Raw genomic sequence first — 18,813 nt, 5'->3', positions numbered from 1 at the left:
ATATGTGTTTCGAGGTCACGTAGCCGTCGACAACAGGGAGCGGAACATGGCGGAGCACTTCGGGGCCGCACCCGGTGACGGCAGATTATGGGCGACAGCGACGGTGGAAACGTAGGAAAGAGAGGCATTGTGTTCGCTCGCCAAGGCAAAGTCAATCAGGTGCCGGACGCCGGCAATACTGGGCTCGAACGAGGATATATCCCAGTTGAAATTCACAGGCCATTGGTTATCTGGAATCATTAAAGTGTCGTCAGTGAGCAGTTCCAAGTATTGTGTCATAAAGGGGTCATAAAGGGGTAGGAGTTGCGGCTATACATACGAATAATATCAGTCGTCTCGGCCAACAAAGCATGATACACATCTGCGTCCAAGCCAAAGAATGGTTTGGACAAATCAGAGTGAAGAAACTCGACTTGGTGCGCCTCCCAATCCAGAACAAGCCCCCGTTGTTGACTTGATTCCGTTTGTCTCTCTCTGGCATCGGCAGATCGGTTTAGGCAGTAGACCTTCTTGACCCTTGGGCACCGTCGCATGATGCTGTCCAGCATGTACGAGCCCAAAGAGCCGGTGCTTCCTGTCAAAACGACTGTGCGGTCTCCAGTGTATTCAGCAACAGTCGCAGCATTGGAAGCCGTCTCTGGGAGCCCGACAGCATACTTCGAAAGAAGCTCTTGCACCTGTTGGTTTTCCGAGTCCTTGGCGTGGCTGAGACTTTCCGTAGGGTCTTGTAAGCGATTATGAAAAGCCACTGCCAATTTCAGGATACTGGGGTTGTTGTATATAAACCTTGTCGTTAGGGACGGCCTGGTGTCTTGGTTCCCATCCTTGGAATTCGCGAGAATAAAGCGAAGGGAATTGGCGATCGTGGCAGCCAACAGGGAGTCGACGCCAGCGAGCAGGAAATTATCATCCCACTGTAGCCCTTGCGCACCAGGGACCTGGACCGAGATAAGAAGCCTGTGGATGCCCTGGGCAATCGTGTCGACTGATGTCAAATCGATATCGACAGCCGCACTGCCGTCCTCTTCGATATGTCGATACCAGTCTCGGATCTCTTCTTCGTACAGGATAAGAGTCTCGCGGCGCTTGACCGTATTTTTGTCTGTCCGTGCGAACGGCTTCTCCGGCTTGGCGAACCATATGTACTCGCGGAAGATGGCCGCCTCCTTGGGAGCAATAGAATTCGCATCGTGCACCTTTTGGAGGATGCTATCAACCAGGGCTTGGCGTTCGGCGTTGGATGGGGGCAACGGGGCTGCCAGTTCGACGACGAGAGCTGGCATCGCGTGGCCGGTCCCGACCTGATTATGCAGCTGGTTAGTGTCGTTACTGGCCTAGCACGCCCATAGCTCTACCAGATTCGTTGTTAAAAGCATTTGCACAGGGAATGAACTTACAATAAGGCAGGCGCTTATTGCCGGGTGGGTATTGATGACCGCTTCCATAGCCAGCGGTCGGATCTTCTCGCCAGTAGACATGACGAGCATGTCATCAATCCGTCCCCTGTAAAGCCACAAGTCCGGTTTCGTCGGATGCCGTTCGTAGAGGTCCTTCAAGTTGATCTCTCGGTCGTCGGGAAAGGTGTGGAATATGCCTTGGTGGAGCGGCATGTCCTCGTCGTTGCGAACCGCCCAGTGCTCGTACACGCCGCCGTCCAGAGGTTTGAATTTGAACCCGGCTCGTGGATGAAAAGCGAAGTAAATCCAGTCCTCAGGCTCCACGAGGAGGCTGCCCTGAAACAGATTCTCGGTCGTTCCGGTCACGTTGCATATCCGTACAACGGCAGCCGCCTTGTTCGCGCTGCCGTGCGTGACCGGACCTTTTCCGCTCCGTTAGCCCAGAACACACGCTCGCTGTAAGGAAACTGGACACCTACCTCCCGATGCAATTATGAACTTGGCCTTGGCAAATTTGGCGAGCACCTTTGGCGTCTCGCCAATCTCATCGACGAGCGCGGGAATCATGCTCCATAGGCGAGTGTCAGTGTGGTCAAGTAGAGACTCAATAAAATCAATATTCGGGAGCACGCCGACTGGGCCGAGCGTGTTGGTAGTGTTGTAGAATATTCTGACGATAATATTCATCAACAAGCCCGCACCCTGGTAACGGTTAATATCAGAACTGGTCACGGTCTCATGCGCTGCCCACTTACATGATGCAACGGGAAGGCGCAATAGAACGTGTCGCCTGTCTCGAGGATGGTTGTCCAGGGGGGCCTGCCCGAGCTCTCGCTGGCAGGCAATAGGCGGGTCGCATCTAGTGTGCTGAGGAGCGAATTTTTCCAAACGATGGGCTTAGGCAGCCCGGTGGAACCTGAGGTATGCAGGACGAGAAACGGGTCGGACGCCGCCTCCTGGAAGGACTTGGTGTACGGGTACGGGGCAACGGCCTTTTCGCAGAGCAATGCGTCGAGCTCAGCGATTTCGAGCACCCTCATATCATGCGCAGCCAGAAGGTCTGGTAATCCTTTCGGGCGCTCCTTCGGGGTCACCCATATGCTACAATTGGCTCTTTCCAACACGGCCACGGTGGCTTCTACCGTGTTTCGTGGGGATGGTATGAGGGCCTGGAGACGCGTTCATTTAGCGACCATTGAAGAAGGCGAGCATATTGCTGTCTGGTGCTTACTTTGTAGCCGGCCTTCACGCAGCCCAGAACGAGAAGGATGTAGCGGAAGTCACAGTCTGCAGCTCAGTGGTTAGTTGCATGTAGCCAGCAATGGAGCACAGGATCGACATAGACCTACAAGGACCAATGAATCCAATGGACGGAAATGAGATGCCCTGTCCGAGTTCAGACTTTAGCCACCACGCCGTTCGGTTGACGGCATTGGCGAAATTCCGCGCTGTGACATGACGGAATCCTTGGGCGATGTCTTGAGAGGCTGCAATCGAGTAGACGATCCGTTCGGGTTCGCTAAGGGCGAGCTCATCCACTAAATTGATGAGCAAGCGCCTACCATAGACCTGTTGGGCACTCATATTGGTGATGAAAATGAAGTGTAGTATTAGCTACCATCTACATAGTTTACGTCTCCCTCAAATCTAGCAGCATGCCTCTTGTCTTTTGATACCTCGTCATTCCTTGGCCTTTGTTTGATTCTAGACCATCTATCAAGGACCCTGTCAGTGCGAGGGCGGCATCATGCGCTGCCCAGTGGTACCGACGGGACGAACGGTCCAATTTGTTACCGGGGACTGAAAGTATATCAGCGGCATATTCCGGCCTTCGGAAAGCTCGGACCTCTAAAGAAAGGGGTATCCTGGTCGTCGGAGTCAACAGATCTCGGACCGAAGGCATTCCCCACACGTAGATATCCTACCCCATACATACATAGCATCGACGGCAGTGAATAGGCCGGTGGAAACTTCCGCACGCTATAGGCGGTCAAGACAGTGAGGGAGATAAAGACATGGCCAGAATTGTCAGAAGGAATGTGCAACAGTGTGACTTAGCAGATGGCTAAATAAGTTTAGAACACAGGAAGATAATACGTAACGTAACACTCTTAATTTAAAGGATAATATTAAATATTATGAAATTTTAATAATACTATAATATTCAATAAATAGAGAAGATAATTAATTTTAATAAGAGCTACTACAAATGATTACTTTTTAAGAGATTTCATGAGTGCTGCTTTCCAATCAAAGTCACCATCAACCCCATCGCCCCCTTCTGACAGCATAGCCCCCACGACGGTAGCCAGCCGCTGTATGCCTCGGCGGATATTGGCCTCCTCCTCCCAAGCGAAGCAGAGGCGCAGGTAAGGTCCCAGCTTGCCGTGCCTGTCGCTGGGGACTTCGAAAGCGACGCCCGGGAGGACCGCCAGCGCCGCGGACGTGGCGCAGCGCGCGGCGACCCGCGCCCCGTCCAGCCCCGGCGGCAGCTGCAGCCACAGGAAGAAGCCGCCCGCGCGCCCCTCGCCGTCCTCGACGACGCGCGCGCCCAGGGGCTCGAGGAGGTCGCGCACGGCCGCCGCCATGAGGCCGCGCCGCCGCGCGTAGGCCGGCAGCAGCGTGTGCTGCACGTGGCGGGCCAGGTGGCCCGCCGCCATGAACTCGGCGACGAGCGCGGAGCCCAGCTGGCTCGGGCAGCCGCCGGACTGGCTGGCGCCCGCGCCCGCCAGGGCCAGCGTCAGCCTCGGCGACGCCGAGATCCAGCCGGTGCGCACGCCCGGGCCGATCATCTTGCTAAACGAGCCGATGCTCAGCGTGTGGCCGAAGCCATGGTCGCTGCTGCTGCTGCTGCTCATGGTGCGCTCGATATCGACGAAACGGGGCACGATTGCCGCCGCCGTGAGGGGCTTGCTATCTGATTCGACGACTGGTGGGTACGGGAGGTGGTCGTAGATGTCATCCGAAATCACCAGGGCGTCGAAGCGGCGGGCCAGAGAAATGAGACGTTGGCGCTGAACAAGTGGGACCGTCCTCCCTGATGGATTTGCGAACGTAGGCACTAAGTAGATCAAGTGCTTATAGAACTTCCGGGCCGGGTCGATGAGTTTCGCAGTCTGGGGCTGTTGGTGGGCTCCGGGCGCTGCATTGACACTCGACTCGGACTCGAACTGCAGCAGCTCGCGCTCCAAGTGATCGAGGTCGATGCCGGTATCTGTCTCTGGAACAGCGCAGAGCTTTCCGGCCAGGCCAGCATCTTCGAACGTTTTGCATCCAAGGTGAAAGCATGGCGTCACTACCCACACTCGCTGGGTGTATAGCGGATCGGACAACACTTGGAGAACCACTGCCAGGCCTTGACTTTCGGAGGGCAAAATGTCAACAGTGAGCCAGAGAGGCGGAAACGAACTCAGTAGCAAGACTTACCTGGCCCCAGCCGTGATGCAGATCTCGTCAGTGGCATTGGGGGTGCCATAGAAGCCCGTCAGCCACTGCGCCAACTGGTCCCGCAGCGCAGGGGGTCCGGTCGGGTCGCCGTACTCGAGCGCATCTGTGGCCGTGTCTGGACTCGACAGAATACTTTGCATCGTTTGGGCGAGCTCCGAGACGGGCAGCAGGCTCGGGGCCGGCTTTCCCAAACCAAATTGATTGGCGGATCCATGAGAAGGGGTGGAAAGAGAGTCGACAGTAGCGGGCGGTATACAGCCAGAGATGTGGATGCAGAGGAACGATGAGGCAAAAAGGACGAAACAACGATGCGATACAACTTCAACTTTGTCGTATTTGCTAAACTGTACTGCTCTTTCACATGTTGAATCCACGCACGGAATCCACCTCGCGGGTATTGGAGAAGCCGATCCACGATAGCCCCTGTTGCCATCGGCCAATTTTGCCAATCATCCGGATCCGGGATCCGAAATCTCCGGGTCGGCCCATTTGTGATTCTTTTGGCTGGGACTCCCCGTTCAATTATGGCTACCTTTCGCACGACCCTATCTCCCTTCTATTTACCAATCTGCCAGCAGATTTTGCAGACTTTTGTTACAAAATTCCGCCCCTTGCGATCGAGCTCTTCTTGGCTCCTTCTTTGCTTCCTGTTATTCCAGGCGCCATGGGATTTTCCGATAAGAACAAGGAGGAAGCGCCGGCGGAAGCCCGTTCTGTGGACGACTCGACGGGGCCGGAATCTCCCACTGGCGACGGCGATGTTGTCTACCCCGATGCCTTGCGGACGGCGTTTGTCTCTTTGGGAGTTGCACTCGGCCTCTCATTAGTACGTGAAGTGTCTCTATTATCTGCGCACTACTAGAAAATAAGCTAATGAGAATGGTTGTTGCAGGTTGGGTTAGACACTGTATGTCTTACCTGACATCGTCCTGTTCCCTAGCAAGAAGCAGCAATAGACTTGGACCAACGCAACCTCATTCATCCATAATTGACAAGTCATAAGACCATTGTAGCTACCGCCATACCCCAAATTACAGCTGAGTTCAAGGGGACATATCTAATCGGCTGGTACTCGTCGGCCTTTTTTCATCACGTTGGCTTGTTTCCAACCCTTTTGGTACGGTGTCCATTTACCCTCCTTCGGGTTTTTCGTGTTGCTTATCTAACAAACTTGATGCTGTAGGGGGCAAAATATACTCTTTATTTTCGATCAAGAACACCTTCCTCTTCGTTACCTTCCTCTTTGGCGTGGGCTCTTTAATCGGCGGTTTGCAACCCCCAGTCCCCAACCTTTCCACCCCGCCCTCTAGGCTGTGCCCAGCTGACGAGATAACTGCTGCATACGTCAGGCCTCGCACCGAACAGCAGCGTACTGATTCTAGGGCGAGCCGTAATGGGTGCGAGCGCAGCCGGGCTTGCGTCAGGCGGGTATGCGATCCTAGGCGTCACGGTGCGTCCGCGGCTGCGGCCCATCTTTACCGGCTTCGTCACCACCGTCTACAGCGTTGCCAAGGTGCTCGGCCCCATTATCGGTGGCTATTTCAGCCAGAACGTGACGTGGCGGTGGTGTTTCTATGTGAACCTCCCCATCTGTGGCGTCGCGGCCTTGGTGATCCTGCTGGGGTTTAAACCACCGTTGCGCATTTCAGAGACCAAGTTGGGTTTCAGGCAGAAGCTTTCGCAGACGGATCCTCTTAGCATCGTACTCGCGTTTTGCGCCTTGTTCTGTTTCATCCGCGCCCTTGAGATTGCCGGCATTCGCAAGCCGTGGGGTTCGTCCGAAGTCATCGGGCTCTTCGTCGGGTCTGGCCTCATTACAGCGGCATTTCTCGGCTTGCAGTTTTACCAGGGCGAGCGTGCTGTCTTGGTGCCGCGGCTCTTAAAACAGCGCGTTGTTCACATGGGTATGATGTATGGATTCTTCCACGAAGGCGCGTTCTACCTCCTCATATACTACGTGCCCATATACTTCCAGGTCGTTACCGGCGCCTCGCCCACGGTGGCGGGCGTCCGTAACCTGCCACTCCTCATAAGTTGTGGGATCGCCTCGGCTTTCTCGGGATTCCTGGTGTCTCGCTTCGGCCACTATACGCCCCTGATGGTACTTGCCAGTGCTGGCGGATGCGTAGGTGCCGGACTGCTCTCTACCTTGACGCAGAACTCGGGCGAGGCGCAATGGATTGGGTTCCAGGTGCTGGCCGGATTCTTTCTCGGTGCTGGGCTACCACTGGGCACGATCGCCGGCCAAGCAAAAGCAAAAGACGAAGACTTGCCCTCGACAACGGCCATGTTATTATGTGAGTCCCTCCCGAGACTGTCTCAAGTTTTTTTCACATGCGAAATCTGTCATCATCTTTACACCGTTGCGCTTACTGACTGAGCTCTGGGTCGTCGAAAAGTCGCCTTTTGTGTTGGCAGCTCAACCTCATTGGGAGCCGCACAGTCTGTTTTCACGAACATTGTGCTGAAGAAGCTTCCCTTCTTGGCCTCAAATGGCGTCTCCAACAACATGATTGAAACGGGCATCGCGGACATCCGGGGCGCATATCCTCCTGACATTGTAGTGGGCGTTGTGGCCGCATACACAGACGCTGTCCGTGCCGTGTTCGTTATAGCCACGGCGTATGCCGGCGCAGCAGTGGTCTTTGCTGCCGGAAACAATTGGCAGCGACTGAACTTAAAGTAGGAGTGGAACAAAGGAACCTCAAGATCTATGTCTATATACATAGGGGAGATGACATATTACAGCTATATATCGAGTCTTATTGAGCTGAATAGAACTCGACGGTATATCGTTTTACTAAAGACACGTTTATATCGCAGATGTTACATGGGGTACCTGTATTCAATAGGGCCCAGACTCGCAATTTCTATCTACTTCTAACTCTGGGAACTGTAAATTTTGCGGACAGGGGCACATGGCGCTGCACCTCGCGGTCGAGCTCTAGTATCTTCCCGTGGTGGCAAAGCTGCTCAAAATGGGGTTTGATACAGACCCTGTCGACTATAACAGACTAAGCCCCATCTATACGGCGGTCAAGTTTGATCATGAGATATTGATCCTTCAGACTCGCAGCTTGCCTCAGTAACAGAGTCTTAATGAATACAAAGATCACTTTAGAATATATACAACTAATAACTAAATTTTGAATTTCAGACTAACAATACTAACACCCCCTATAAACCCAGGTTACCTCACATAGAACTCATTAGATTATACCGACACTAGACCATGGCCTTTAGCCTCTGTTCACATAGGTATACTCAAACCGCCGGCATTTCCACTGCGCCTTTGGCCACCTCCCGGAAATAACTGGGCCGGCCGTCCTCGTACACCAGCTCAAAGTCAGGATCGTTTTCGAACTCGATCTTGGGCGCACTGATCAGAGTACCGTCGGACCGGAAAGCGACGGCGCAGTGCCAAGGTGTCGTGTACGTTGTCGCTGTTGGCAGAAGGTTTATGGAGATCTTGTGCTCCCCCACCGATTGGTGGATGCTGAGACGAAGGTGGTGGGGGAAGCGGGCTTTGACAGCAGCAGCAAACGCCTTTCCAAACAATGAGCGTTAGATGTAGTCGTAATATAGACTCTAGCAGTGCTGTTGCCTAGATAGACAGCGGTGGGAAGAGAAAGGGGATAGAGAACAACTCGAAAACGAAAGTCACTTACGTTACCCCGGATGATCATCTGCTTCGCAATGTACTTGACATTCCGCTTGTACTGTCTGGCAGACCCACCAGGGCCGCTCGGGAAGATATGCCTGAGGTCGTTCTTCAAGAAGCGCGTGTAGCCCAGGTAGGTCAGGAGCACGTCCTCGTTCTCCTCGACGGCCTTGTCGGGGTCGAAGGCCGGGTCGGCGTACAGGTTCATCAGCTCCCGGCGGAAGTTGAAGGCGTTGCCCACGTAGGTGACCTCATCGAGGCGCTCCGGCAGGTGCGGCACGTCCACCAGGTCCCGCAGCCGGCTGAACCGAATGCAGCTGAAGCCCCTCTCCCTCGCGAGGGCGCGCAGCGCCTCGCCGTACGCCCACACCTCGCGGTCGGGCGTCGTGAAGAGGTCTGCGTGTCCCATGTCAGCGCACCAGCTCCGGATGAGTCAGTCTTGTCCAGGTAGGGGGAATTTTACCGCTGTAGACCAGCCCGTCCGAGATGATGAGAAGCTCGGCGCCGGGCGGGTAAATCTTGCCAATGCTCATGCATATGTCGTTCAGGCGACGAAGCGAAAGCTCCTCGGCCTTGTCGGGAAACGTGCCGAGGACCTTCTCCACCTTGTTCACAGACTTGAAAGGGAACGCCGGGAGGCACATCTGCACCGTCTTACTCTGCCGGACGAAACGAGCAATAGTGGACAGAAAGTCGGGGCGGCCCAGCTCCCATCTGTCTTGTGCTCCGGGGAGCTTTGTGAGGAGGATCCCTTTGATGATAGCTAGGATCATCTCTGACGTGGACTCGGTCTGGACATCATCGTATAGGTGGACACTTTTCTTGCATGCCGCGAGCGCTTCTTGACTCAAGAGGGTATGTTTGTCATTGACCTGTTGAAGGCTGGTCTGGGAAGATTGAGAAATGGTCTTAGAAGTTGGAAGTGACGCCGGAAAAGGCTCATCATCGATTCGAGAGGGAGCCATTTCGTACTCGACTTGTTGCAGAATCAGACACGATGATTGTGTGAGACGTTTCGGTACGTTGGTTGACAATTATGTAATAAACAGGAGACAGTGGGTAGGTGAGCTGATTGGAATGTGTCTCGACAATAACATCGGCGTTCTAAATACATGTTTTGCAGTCAGGATCTTTAGCGAGTGCGCAAAGGTAAGCGATGTTCCACCCGCAGCCGGACCAGGGTTCGCCGTCACGATTGCATACCCATACATAGTGCTAATTTCCGGGGATGTTTTCATGAGCAACGTTGCCAAACCACCGGTACTGTGTCCTGCGCTAGAGAGTTCGTTTGATTCTCGGCATATTATGCATCACTCGGCCTATTTTCCCTTGGCTGGGGATACCCAGCCGGTTTTGACAATTTATTCCTGTCCGGGGGTGGAATAAACTTTCGGTAATTATACTAGAATCCCACGGCATGTAGGGTCTTTAGCCTCCACGATGACGGCATAAAACTTCCGTTGTCGGCATAATACTTGACAGGAGATGGAACTATGAGTTTGTATTCAAAAGCACTACTAATTTCTCCACCGAAATGAAGGTCCAATTACTAAACAGTCCCCAGATCCATGCCTATCACGTCGGCGCATTGATGTGTCTCTTGGTACAGGCTGGCAAGACGCTTGCTAAGGCAGCTGTAGCTCTCGAACAGTTCCTTGTTAAGAAACGGCCCATTTTGAGTCTCTCTCTCTATTTGCTCCATGACGGCCCGTACCTGCGTCAGGTACAGGTCCAGCTTCTTGTGTATGAGCATCCCCTTGATCGACGTGACCCGGAGGCTCTTGTGATTAAGTACAATGTTGAAGACCTGCAGGACTTTGCATGCCACGGCCACGATGAGAGACACGTTTGCCAGATCCATAGGCTGGGCGTCTTCTCTTGCGCCTAGGCCGGAAATGGCGCGCTTATCGCACATCTCGAGCATAACCTCGCAGCTAGAATCAACGCTATCTAATACCTCATACAGATGGTCCGGCGCCTCGCCTTCTACCTCAGGTGTTCCCAGGGTGCTTTCTGCAGCGGGGGTTGGAAGGTCAGCCGGGGTCATGGTTCGGATGAGATGCTGTAGTTTTCCGCAGTGATGTAACAAGGCGAAGAACTGGGCCTCGCAGGCGCCGCCCAGGTATCCGGTCTCGTGGGGTGGACATCGCCGGAGGGTTGACTGGTTCGATATGTTGATGGTGTCATTGGGGGAACTTGTTCTGGTGCGGGGGACGAATGCATCGTCGATGAGACGGGGCTGTGGGGATACGGGCGGCCCCGTGGATGAGTCGAACAGATCGTCGGCGAACAGATCAGGTAGGTCGTTGGTGAACATGACTGGTGGATCGTTGTTGAGTAGTGGCGGTAGTGTGGAAGGACTGGGGGGGGCTGGTAAGAACCCCAGAAGTTGTGGCCGTAGTGGGTGCCGAAAGGATGCTGTTGATGGGATGGCTTCATCTTCTGGTGTCGCTTGGCAGGCCAAGGTGGTTCTGGGCCGTCGGAAGACGGACGGCCTCGGCGACATCCTTTTGCCAGCTCGGGCTCAACCGCGACCTCGATTGTTCCGTTACCGTTATGGGCCGAGTCTCTGGCCCATTCGGCCGACGGCGTATTCGCTCGTGGTCGTCCGCTTTTGTACCGCGGCAGGAAATAACAAGACAGATCCTTGGACTGGCAGTGAAGGCAGGGCCCACCGTTCTCGGGCGTCACGCAGCGGATCTTGCGAGTGTGGCAGGCGTTGCAAGCATTCCGCACGAGTTTGGCATCGTGGCCGCCACTCTGTAGCTCCTGGGGCTGTGGCCGAGACATTGCACGTACTCGCACGTCCTACTATTACCATGCGTCCCTCTTTCGTGATGGTGATGGTATAGAAGGCATGTTTCACACACGTGCACTCGGCTACTGCACATAGAGGGTTTTATTACTGCACATTCACGCTTGATACCGCTTGTCCGGTTACGAACCGTATCTAATGCCATCGTGAGAACGCGCTCCCCAAACCTTAAGCTTAAAACCTGCTGCAACCCCAGTCATGAATCCCTGTAGACAAGCCACCCCGCATGATAAATGACTCGACATTACGGTGCTGCCTCGATAGGATAAAGGGTCTGGAAGTATTTAACCTCTAATGGAACAAAGATAAGACTCCGGTAAGGGGAACTACCCGTTTCTAGCTGGACTCAGGAAGACAGGCCGCGGACCGAGAAACGGATTCGGACCGGAACCTTATTTCTCGGTATTAGCCGCCTTCTGGCCCTCAATCGACCGACCCCTTTCCGCTACTATGGACCGGCTATCCTAGGACGCTTATCTCCGTCTATGCTTTGGCGTTACGGGTCGCTCCAGCCGGGGCCCCGGATTACAGCGCAGGACCTTGCAGCTCTTATTAGTGGCATTGTGTGGCGGTAGTCTACAAAACCATCGCTTGGCCTTCGAGCTGTGGAACCAGTACGACTCTATTCATACACTTCTTGCCTGACCAAAGCATTATTGGAATACACAGACACGCCATGGCCTCTACTTCACATGATGTCGCTGCCGCGGGCACCGAGCACCTGCAGGTCGCCGCCAACGGAATGGCAGCTTATAGAGCGCCCTCCCTATCGCAGCCACACAAGGCGCGCCAGGCCATCCGAGATGCCTACGAAGGCAAGATCGCGCCTCTCATTGGCTTCTTTTTCGCCTTTCCGACCGTCCTGACCGCGAGGGTCATTGCCCAGATCCATGCAGACTGGGTCTTTATTGACTGGGAACACTCTTCCTGTGGTGTAGAGACTATGACGGATGTAAGCGCACCAAACCACTTCCCTTTAAGACCCTCGACAACCATGGGACACCTGCTGACCAACCGCAACCATGCCAGGTCGTCCATGCCATTCAGTACGTGAGCGAGGGAAGGACGATTCCCTTCGTCAGGCTGCCCAACCATGACCACGGCAACATCGCCTTTGCACTAGATGCCGGGGCATCCCTCATCGTGCCGCAGGTCGACACGGTAGAGCAGGCTCGCCACATCGTAACGGCCACCAAGTTCGGCGTCGCGCACCGAGGCACGCGCTCCGCGCCCCCTGCCGCTGGCTGCCGGGAAGCAACGCCGACATGACGCTCGACTCGTCCCGCTCGCTCTGGGAGAACCTCAACGACCAGGCCGCGCTCGTGATCCAGGCCGAGTCGGAGCGGGGCGTGCGGAACCTCGACGCAATCCTCAGCGCCGTGGGCGATGACATCGACGCCGTCTTCCTGGGGGTCCTCGACCTGCGCATCAGCATGGGCCTCGACGGCCTCTGGGGAAGCGAGCCCGAGTTTTTGGACGTGGTGCGCCTCTACGAAGAGACGCTGCACAAACACAACAAGCCCACGGCCGGCCCTTGCCTCGACGGGAACTGGCGCCGCGGGGCTAACAAGACTATGACGGTGGTGACGGGCGACTTTGTCGCGCTGCTGAGCCAGCGTGCGGTGCTCTCGGGCGCGCGTGAGAACCTTCCTGCCTCGAACAAGGCCGAGACTTGGGGGAGTACGGATGTATAAATCTGTGGCCTTGACAGAACCATTTCAATTGCCGTCTTTTAGCTAGAATCCATCCGGGATGCATTTGGTAGACAAAATGAACTGTGCTTCTGCTACATTGGCATATACTTATAGAAACTCATCAGCCAAGCATTGCGAATACCACCCTCTCCACAGGAGTGGGGTTTATCACATGCCGCTGGGAAATGAGCAACCCCCATGTGCGCTTCCTATTGGGGTCACCCCCGGCTCATCGTAGCATCGTGGGCCCAGTCGGGTTTGTTATTGACAGAAGTCTTCCCGCTGGCTTCTTCCTTCGCACAAAGACTTCGCGACGATAGTCCTCTCTGCGTTCCCCTGGACCAAACCATCAACTCGCATCATTGTTGCGCGAACGACTGATTGGCCTGCAACAACATGAGGGCATTCTGGACACTCTTCGCGTCGCTTTTGGCGGTCGCCGGAGCCAGTCCACTCCTGCACAAAGCGCCGTTGACTCAACATGCGCCTGCTCCTGTTCAGCGACGCGCCGTCCCTGCCGGCTTTGCCAGCACCAACGGGACGCAGTTCACCATCGACGGCCAGACGCAGTACCTCGTCGGGACCAATGTCTACTGGCTCGCGTTCCAGATGAACGACGCCGACATCGACCTGGTGCTGGACCAGCTCGCCGCCTCGGGCATCAAGGTGGTGCGCGTCTGGGGCTTCAACGACGTGACGACGGTCCCCGCGGACCCCGCGACCGTCTGGTTCCAGCACCTGTCGCCGGCGGGGTCCGTCATCAACACGGGCGCCAACGGGCTGCAGCGGCTCGACTACGTCGTCGCGGGCGCCGAGAAGCGCGGACTCAAGCTGATCGTGCCCTTCGTCAACAACTGGAAGGACTACGGCGGCATCCCCGCGTACACGGCCGCGTTCGGCGCCGGCGGCTCCACCTGGTTCAAGCACCCCCAGGCCCAGGCGCAGTACCAGGCCTACGTCCGCGCCGTCGTGGGCCGCTACGCGGCGTCGCCCGCCATCTTCGCGTGGGAGCTCGGCAACGAGCCGCGCTGCCAGCTCTGCAGCACCGACGACATCTTCAACTGGGCCACCGAGACGTCGGCCCTGGTCAAGTCGCTGGACCCGCATCACATGGTGACGCTCGGCGATGAGGGGATGGGACTGACTGGGGGTGGATGGTTGCCGTACTGGCTCACTTACGGGCTGGACTATTGGCGCAACCTGCAGATCGAGACGATTGATTTTGGTACATTCCATATGTATCCCACGAACTGTAAGTTTGATCCAACCTATTGACGCCTGTGATAATAATCACGCCGCAAGGTACACAGACATGTGAGCTGACTTCGCCCAATGTGGGCTTTCAGGGGGTGTACCGCTAAGCTTCGCCAATGATTGGATTACATCGCACGCATCCAAATGTGTAGCAGCAGGCAAGCCCTGTTTCTTTGAAGAGTGTGAGTATAAGATATTTCCCGTATACGCGTTGTTTCTCGCCCCATCTGTCCGTTCTAAATACTAACTGCCATGACAGACGGTGTACCTTCATCACAGGGCCACTGTGCCGTCGAGAAGCCGTGGCAGGAGTTGGCCATTCGGACTGAGGGAATCGCAGGTGACGCATTCTGGCAAGCTGGCACGGTTCTGAGCACGGGCAAGACTCACGACGACACCTTTACCTTGTATCATGGTACTGATGAGTGGTCATGCCTTGTCACAGATCATGTGGCAGTGGCACAGAATGCATGATTGGGCGGTTGCATCAAAAAAGACTATACATTGGCAAATAGAAATAACAGCTGGTGCCCACAGAGCAACCCTTTCTGCTAACTTCAGGCCCATCAATTACTCATTGTGAGACGGGACGCCTGGTACTAGGTACCAACAGAAAGCACTAGCAACGATGAGAGACAGCACAACGGGTTGTAGAACCGCTACACCGACGCTTGTCGCTACCAGTCCAGTTACCGATGGGAAGATGGCACCGCCAGCTTGAGCGAGGACAAAAATGAATCCTAAAAATTACACAGCCCTCATCAGTCATATTTGGCCGTATTGCGGATCTTAATTTGCTATAGTTGGAAAGGGGACGCGTAATGAAAATACTTACCAAGAGCGGCTGGTTGCGATTTCTTCGGGAAAAGCTTGGAAGCCACCGACATGCCCTGTGACGTGAACACAACCGTAAGTATCGGCATTCGTCACAATGTCTACGGCGCGATGGGCAGACGCATCGTCTGCTTGCGTCCAATTTTGTATCAGTGCTTCAGGATGACTTACCGTAGCGAAAAACGGCCCGAAGAAGAACCCCATGAGACTGAGCGCGGCCGCGCTGGCGATGACGTTGGGCTGCAGCCAAAAGACAAGCTGCAGCGCGACGCACACGGCGCTGTACGCGAGGAGCATGCGGCGCTCGCCGAGGCGGAATGTGGGCTCGGCGAGCAGCAACCGTCCCAGCAGCAGGCCGCCGTAGTAGCCCGTGGGCACGTAGCCCATGCGGGCAAGCGAGCCGCCGCGTACCGTCGTCAGGAACTCGACGACCCAGCCACCCGCCGTTAGCAGCGCGCCCAGGTTGAAGAAGTAGAAGAGGCTCAGCAGCCAGAGGGATTTGGACCGGAGGAGGACCGACATCTCCTGGAACGCCGCGCGGGTGGTCCCCTTCTGCCGAGGTTCGTTGTTCGTCGTCGTCGTGGACGGGATATTCTGTTTACTCCAGAGGCTGTCCTGGAACGCCATGGCTACGCCGACCATGTTCAAGACGCCAATGCCGATGAAGACGAAGTACACCATCCTCCACCCATCGACGGGAGCAGCGGCAGTCCGTTTCGCGGTGGCGAAGCCCGTGGCGACCAGCGGGCCCAGGAAGCAGCCGAGCGCGTAGCACGCGTGGATGAAGCTGATCCAGCGGTGCGGCACGTTGGCGATGCCGCTCACGAAGGTGTTGGCGTGCGAGTCCTGGTAGGCCATGCCCAGGGACTGCAGGAAGAACGTGATGCAGAACAGCGCGAGGCCGCCCGCGTCGCCGCCGCCCACGGGCCGCAGGCTCTGCGCCAGCAGCTGCAGGGCCGCGCCGACGGCCAGGAGCTGGCCGAGCGTCAGGTGCGCCGTAAGGACGGGGTTGGTGGCGGCGGCGAGGAACCAGCCGGCAAAGGTGGCTCCATAGCTAGATGCATATGTAAGAGAAGTAGATTTACTATCTTGAGAGCTAGCTATGTCAAATACACTTACATTATAGCTATCTCTCCTGTCCCAATATGAAAGGTGTCGATGATGTAGGGGATCAAAGGTCCGAGGGTGCCGTCGTTAATACCGGCGCAGAAGAAGGAGAAGCCGGCCACTAGCAGCTTAAAGTAAGGAACCGCAGGTGTCTGTTCTACTACAGCGTGTTGGATATCATGCGTCGGAGGAATGTCGGCCGATACTTCGGGATTTCCGAGGTCACCTCCACGATGCTGTAGTTCGAGATCAGCCATTGAGAGGGACTAAAGCTTGGTAGTATCAATGTCCGCGCATAGAGATACCCTTAGGTATATTGAATGTATGTACCGGGAAAAGCTGGTAACTCCTTCCTACTTTATCCCCCATTATATCCACAAACCATCCCCGCAGATAGCCGCTCCTTCTATGGCCTGTGCGTCATTCTACTCGGGGTTTCGGACCGGCATCGAGTTGACCACCTAACCTTACCCTTGACCCCGCGTTGATACGAGATCCATCTCGTGAACATGTGTTTTTGTACCGGATTGATCAGCAGCTCCCCTGGCGACGATCGCCTAATTTGAGCTCGTCGTCTAATCAAAATTTGGCTCCTGCAAGTCAACAGCTTGCCATATCTACCGTTCCTCGGGACGCTTCTTTCAATGCATAACACTTGGAAAAGAACTAAAGTTCTGTTCAATGGTAGAAACCGATCATTGCATTGAGCACACTATATACAGGAATTGACTCATAACTCATAATGATTCGCTGGCCTCTCCATGACAGCTATTATCTGCGACGCTCTAGTTGACGAAGTCCAGGTTGAAGGCCTTGGGGCCAGTGTAGACCTGGCGGATGGACGGGGGAGAGCCCTGCATGGCGAGGTCCGAGGCGGGAATGGTGTAGACGCCAGTGGTGTTGCTCTTGGGGGAGACGGGCGCCGACACGGTGAGCTTCAGGCCACCATCGGCGGTCTGGGCGACCGAGAAGGTCTTGGAAGTCTGGTCGCACTTGCCCTCCCAAGGGCCGACCTCGGCCAGCTTGCCATCGACACCGCTGATGACGGTGGCCTTGCAAGACTGGGGGTCGGTCTGCATGGTGCCGGGCTGGAGGACGCCGAACTCGTAGCTACAGTGCACGTGTCAGTCGCGAACGTTCTTGGAAAGTGCAGGGTTGGCAGTCAAAACTTACAAGCACTGGACGCTGTGCTCGACGCAGGCGGCGCTGAAGTCGGACACCTCGTAGATGGTGGAGGCCGAGGCGGCAGCGACGAAGATGGCGGTAGCGGAGAACTTCATTTTGAAGGAGTGATGGTGGTGATAGTTAGTTGAAGATGAAGTTGTATCTAGGTCGATGGGTGATGCAGTGAGTGGTGCAGTGAGGCTTCTTTCATTCCAACAGAGGAAGCGAGACGGGTATATTTATACTGGTAGAGCGAGCCTCCTTACCCCTTCTGCCCCTTCTGCCCGCAGATCTTCCTGGCACTAGTCCAATATCGTTGCCACTTGTTGTCCAATCATGCGGGGTCGGCGGAACCCGGCACTTCGTGTTCTGCGTTTTGTGGGGGATGGTGATCGCTTCGCCTGCGCCCATTGGGCCGATTTCCGCCACGTAGTACCACCTCGTATAGCCAACCTTCAGTTCCTGGCGCGATGCTACACCGACCCAAGACCCACACATTCCCAACAGAACTTCTCGATGGAGGAACGACGTGGTTTACAATAACACATCCTCTGCGTTCAGGAGCCCTATGTTCCAAGACCAGGGTCGACAGGGAAACGGTCTGTGCAGCCGTATTACCCATCCGTTGTTCCGACAGCTCATACCACAAGACAACACCAAACTCTCCAGCATAGGTAGCCACGCCCATGGAGAAGTTCCATATTGTAAACATATTATTGGCATATGAAAAGCCACGAGACATTCCAACAACGACAACAAAGCACGGCGTGCACGTAGCCGCAACAAACCCACCGTTCGCGGAAAGGGCGGTCTCTATATGTGGGCACATCGACGAACTCTGGTCCGAGAGAGCCATAATCCAAATGCCCGAGCAGGAAAAGATCATGATTGACCTAGTCGAAGGATAACAGTCTCAGAAAGTGGCGGCAAACAAATAGCCCATGGGGATCGAATACCGAAAGCTACTCAACGAAACATTCGACGGAATGCTCAAGACCGAAACGCCGGTCGCAGCCGGATGATGGGATAACTTGAGGACGAATTGCGGTTTGTTGCATACTAGACTGCATCGCTTTATAGATGCAACACCATGTCAGATAATAGAAAGCGATACATAAACTATGCACGACAATGAAATTAGGGGCATATTGCCTTGCTCTTCCATTAGCCGATTTGGCAAACTGTCGATCCCTGAAACACTCTGAGACAAAAATCACCACCCAATGAATTGAATTCCTAATTGAGCAAGTTGGTGCAAAGTAATTGGCTACAATTATCGATTTGGGAATCGCTGTTGATGGTTTGACTTCGACTAACACTGCCAAAGTTCAGCCCCTTAACGCCTATTTCAATGCTCAACCCTAATATTTCGTACTGGGGTCCGTAGGTTATTTATTTAATCGCATTGAAGTTGATGCTCCTTTATCGTATGGTTTTATT

At 55.0% G+C, this 18,813-nt stretch overlaps 9 protein-coding genes across 9 annotated transcripts; 3 read left to right on the top strand and 6 right to left on the bottom strand.

Annotated features, from left to right (window-relative positions):
- Positions 1–15: 15 nt before the first annotated feature.
- On the bottom strand, positions 16–2,981 carry PG998_012173 (nrps-like enzyme protein; the record flags this gene model as incomplete). Its single annotated transcript, XM_066878989.1, has 7 exons — positions 16–230; positions 320–1,301; positions 1,398–1,819; positions 1,877–2,099; positions 2,153–2,566; positions 2,629–2,684; positions 2,747–2,981. The coding sequence occupies 7 exons, from the start codon at positions 2,979–2,981 to the stop codon at positions 16–18; spliced, it is 2,547 nt and encodes an 848-aa protein (XP_066725373.1).
- Positions 2,982–3,610: 629 nt separating this feature from the next.
- PG998_012172 (PLP-dependent transferase) lies at positions 3,611–4,984 on the bottom strand (the record flags this gene model as incomplete). Its single annotated transcript, XM_066878988.1, has 2 exons — positions 3,611–4,757; positions 4,824–4,984. 2 exons carry the CDS (start codon positions 4,982–4,984, stop codon positions 3,611–3,613), a joined length of 1,308 nt encoding a protein of 435 aa, XP_066725372.1.
- Positions 4,985–5,508: 524 nt separating this feature from the next.
- Positions 5,509–7,530, top strand: PG998_012171 (Major facilitator superfamily transporter; the record flags this gene model as incomplete). Its single annotated transcript, XM_066878987.1, has 4 exons — positions 5,509–5,670; positions 5,715–5,751; positions 6,194–7,141; positions 7,244–7,530. 4 exons carry the CDS (start codon positions 5,509–5,511, stop codon positions 7,528–7,530), a joined length of 1,434 nt encoding a protein of 477 aa, XP_066725371.1.
- Positions 7,531–8,108: 578 nt separating this feature from the next.
- Positions 8,109–9,278, bottom strand: PG998_012170 (ABC1 transport; the record flags this gene model as incomplete). The annotated part of the gene is made up of 3 exons (XM_066878986.1): positions 8,109–8,390; positions 8,513–8,901; positions 8,969–9,278. 3 exons carry the CDS (start codon positions 9,276–9,278, stop codon positions 8,109–8,111), a joined length of 981 nt encoding a protein of 326 aa, XP_066725370.1.
- Positions 9,279–10,054: 776 nt separating this feature from the next.
- PG998_012169 (RING-3) lies at positions 10,055–11,295 on the bottom strand (the record flags this gene model as incomplete). The annotated part of the gene is made up of 2 exons (XM_066878985.1): positions 10,055–10,824; positions 10,887–11,295. 2 exons carry the CDS (start codon positions 11,293–11,295, stop codon positions 10,055–10,057), a joined length of 1,179 nt encoding a protein of 392 aa, XP_066725369.1.
- A 701-nt stretch (positions 11,296–11,996) lies between these two features.
- PG998_012168 (HpcH/HpaI aldolase/citrate lyase family protein) lies at positions 11,997–13,014 on the top strand (the record flags this gene model as incomplete). The annotated part of the gene is made up of 3 exons (XM_066878984.1): positions 11,997–12,272; positions 12,350–12,516; positions 12,537–13,014. 3 exons carry the CDS (start codon positions 11,997–11,999, stop codon positions 13,012–13,014), a joined length of 921 nt encoding a protein of 306 aa, XP_066725368.1.
- Positions 13,015–13,410: 396 nt separating this feature from the next.
- On the top strand, positions 13,411–14,742 carry PG998_012167 (uncharacterized protein; the record flags this gene model as incomplete). Its single annotated transcript, XM_066878983.1, has 3 exons — positions 13,411–14,266; positions 14,361–14,450; positions 14,528–14,742. 3 exons carry the CDS (start codon positions 13,411–13,413, stop codon positions 14,740–14,742), a joined length of 1,161 nt encoding a protein of 386 aa, XP_066725367.1.
- A 96-nt stretch (positions 14,743–14,838) lies between these two features.
- PG998_012166 (MFS general substrate transporter) lies at positions 14,839–16,475 on the bottom strand (the record flags this gene model as incomplete). The annotated part of the gene is made up of 4 exons (XM_066878982.1): positions 14,839–15,008; positions 15,104–15,158; positions 15,274–16,156; positions 16,222–16,475. Coding segments are annotated over 4 exons (1,362 nt in total), but the record flags the coding sequence as incomplete, so codon positions are not given.
- Positions 16,476–16,994: 519 nt separating this feature from the next.
- Positions 16,995–17,489, bottom strand: PG998_012165 (uncharacterized protein; the record flags this gene model as incomplete). Its single annotated transcript, XM_066878981.1, has 2 exons — positions 16,995–17,319; positions 17,383–17,489. The coding sequence occupies 2 exons, from the start codon at positions 17,487–17,489 to the stop codon at positions 16,995–16,997; spliced, it is 432 nt and encodes a 143-aa protein (XP_066725365.1).
- Between the last annotated feature and the right edge of the window lie 1,324 nt (positions 17,490–18,813).

Source organism: Apiospora kogelbergensis (genome assembly GCF_038363985.1).
Source record: "Apiospora kogelbergensis strain CBS 113332 chromosome Unknown utg000008l_segment0_segment0, whole genome shotgun sequence".
In the NCBI taxonomy this organism is placed as follows: domain Eukaryota; kingdom Fungi; phylum Ascomycota; class Sordariomycetes; order Amphisphaeriales; family Apiosporaceae; genus Apiospora; species Apiospora kogelbergensis.
Note: the sequence above shows the minus strand (reverse complement) of the source record. Positions and strands in the feature narration are given on the sequence as shown.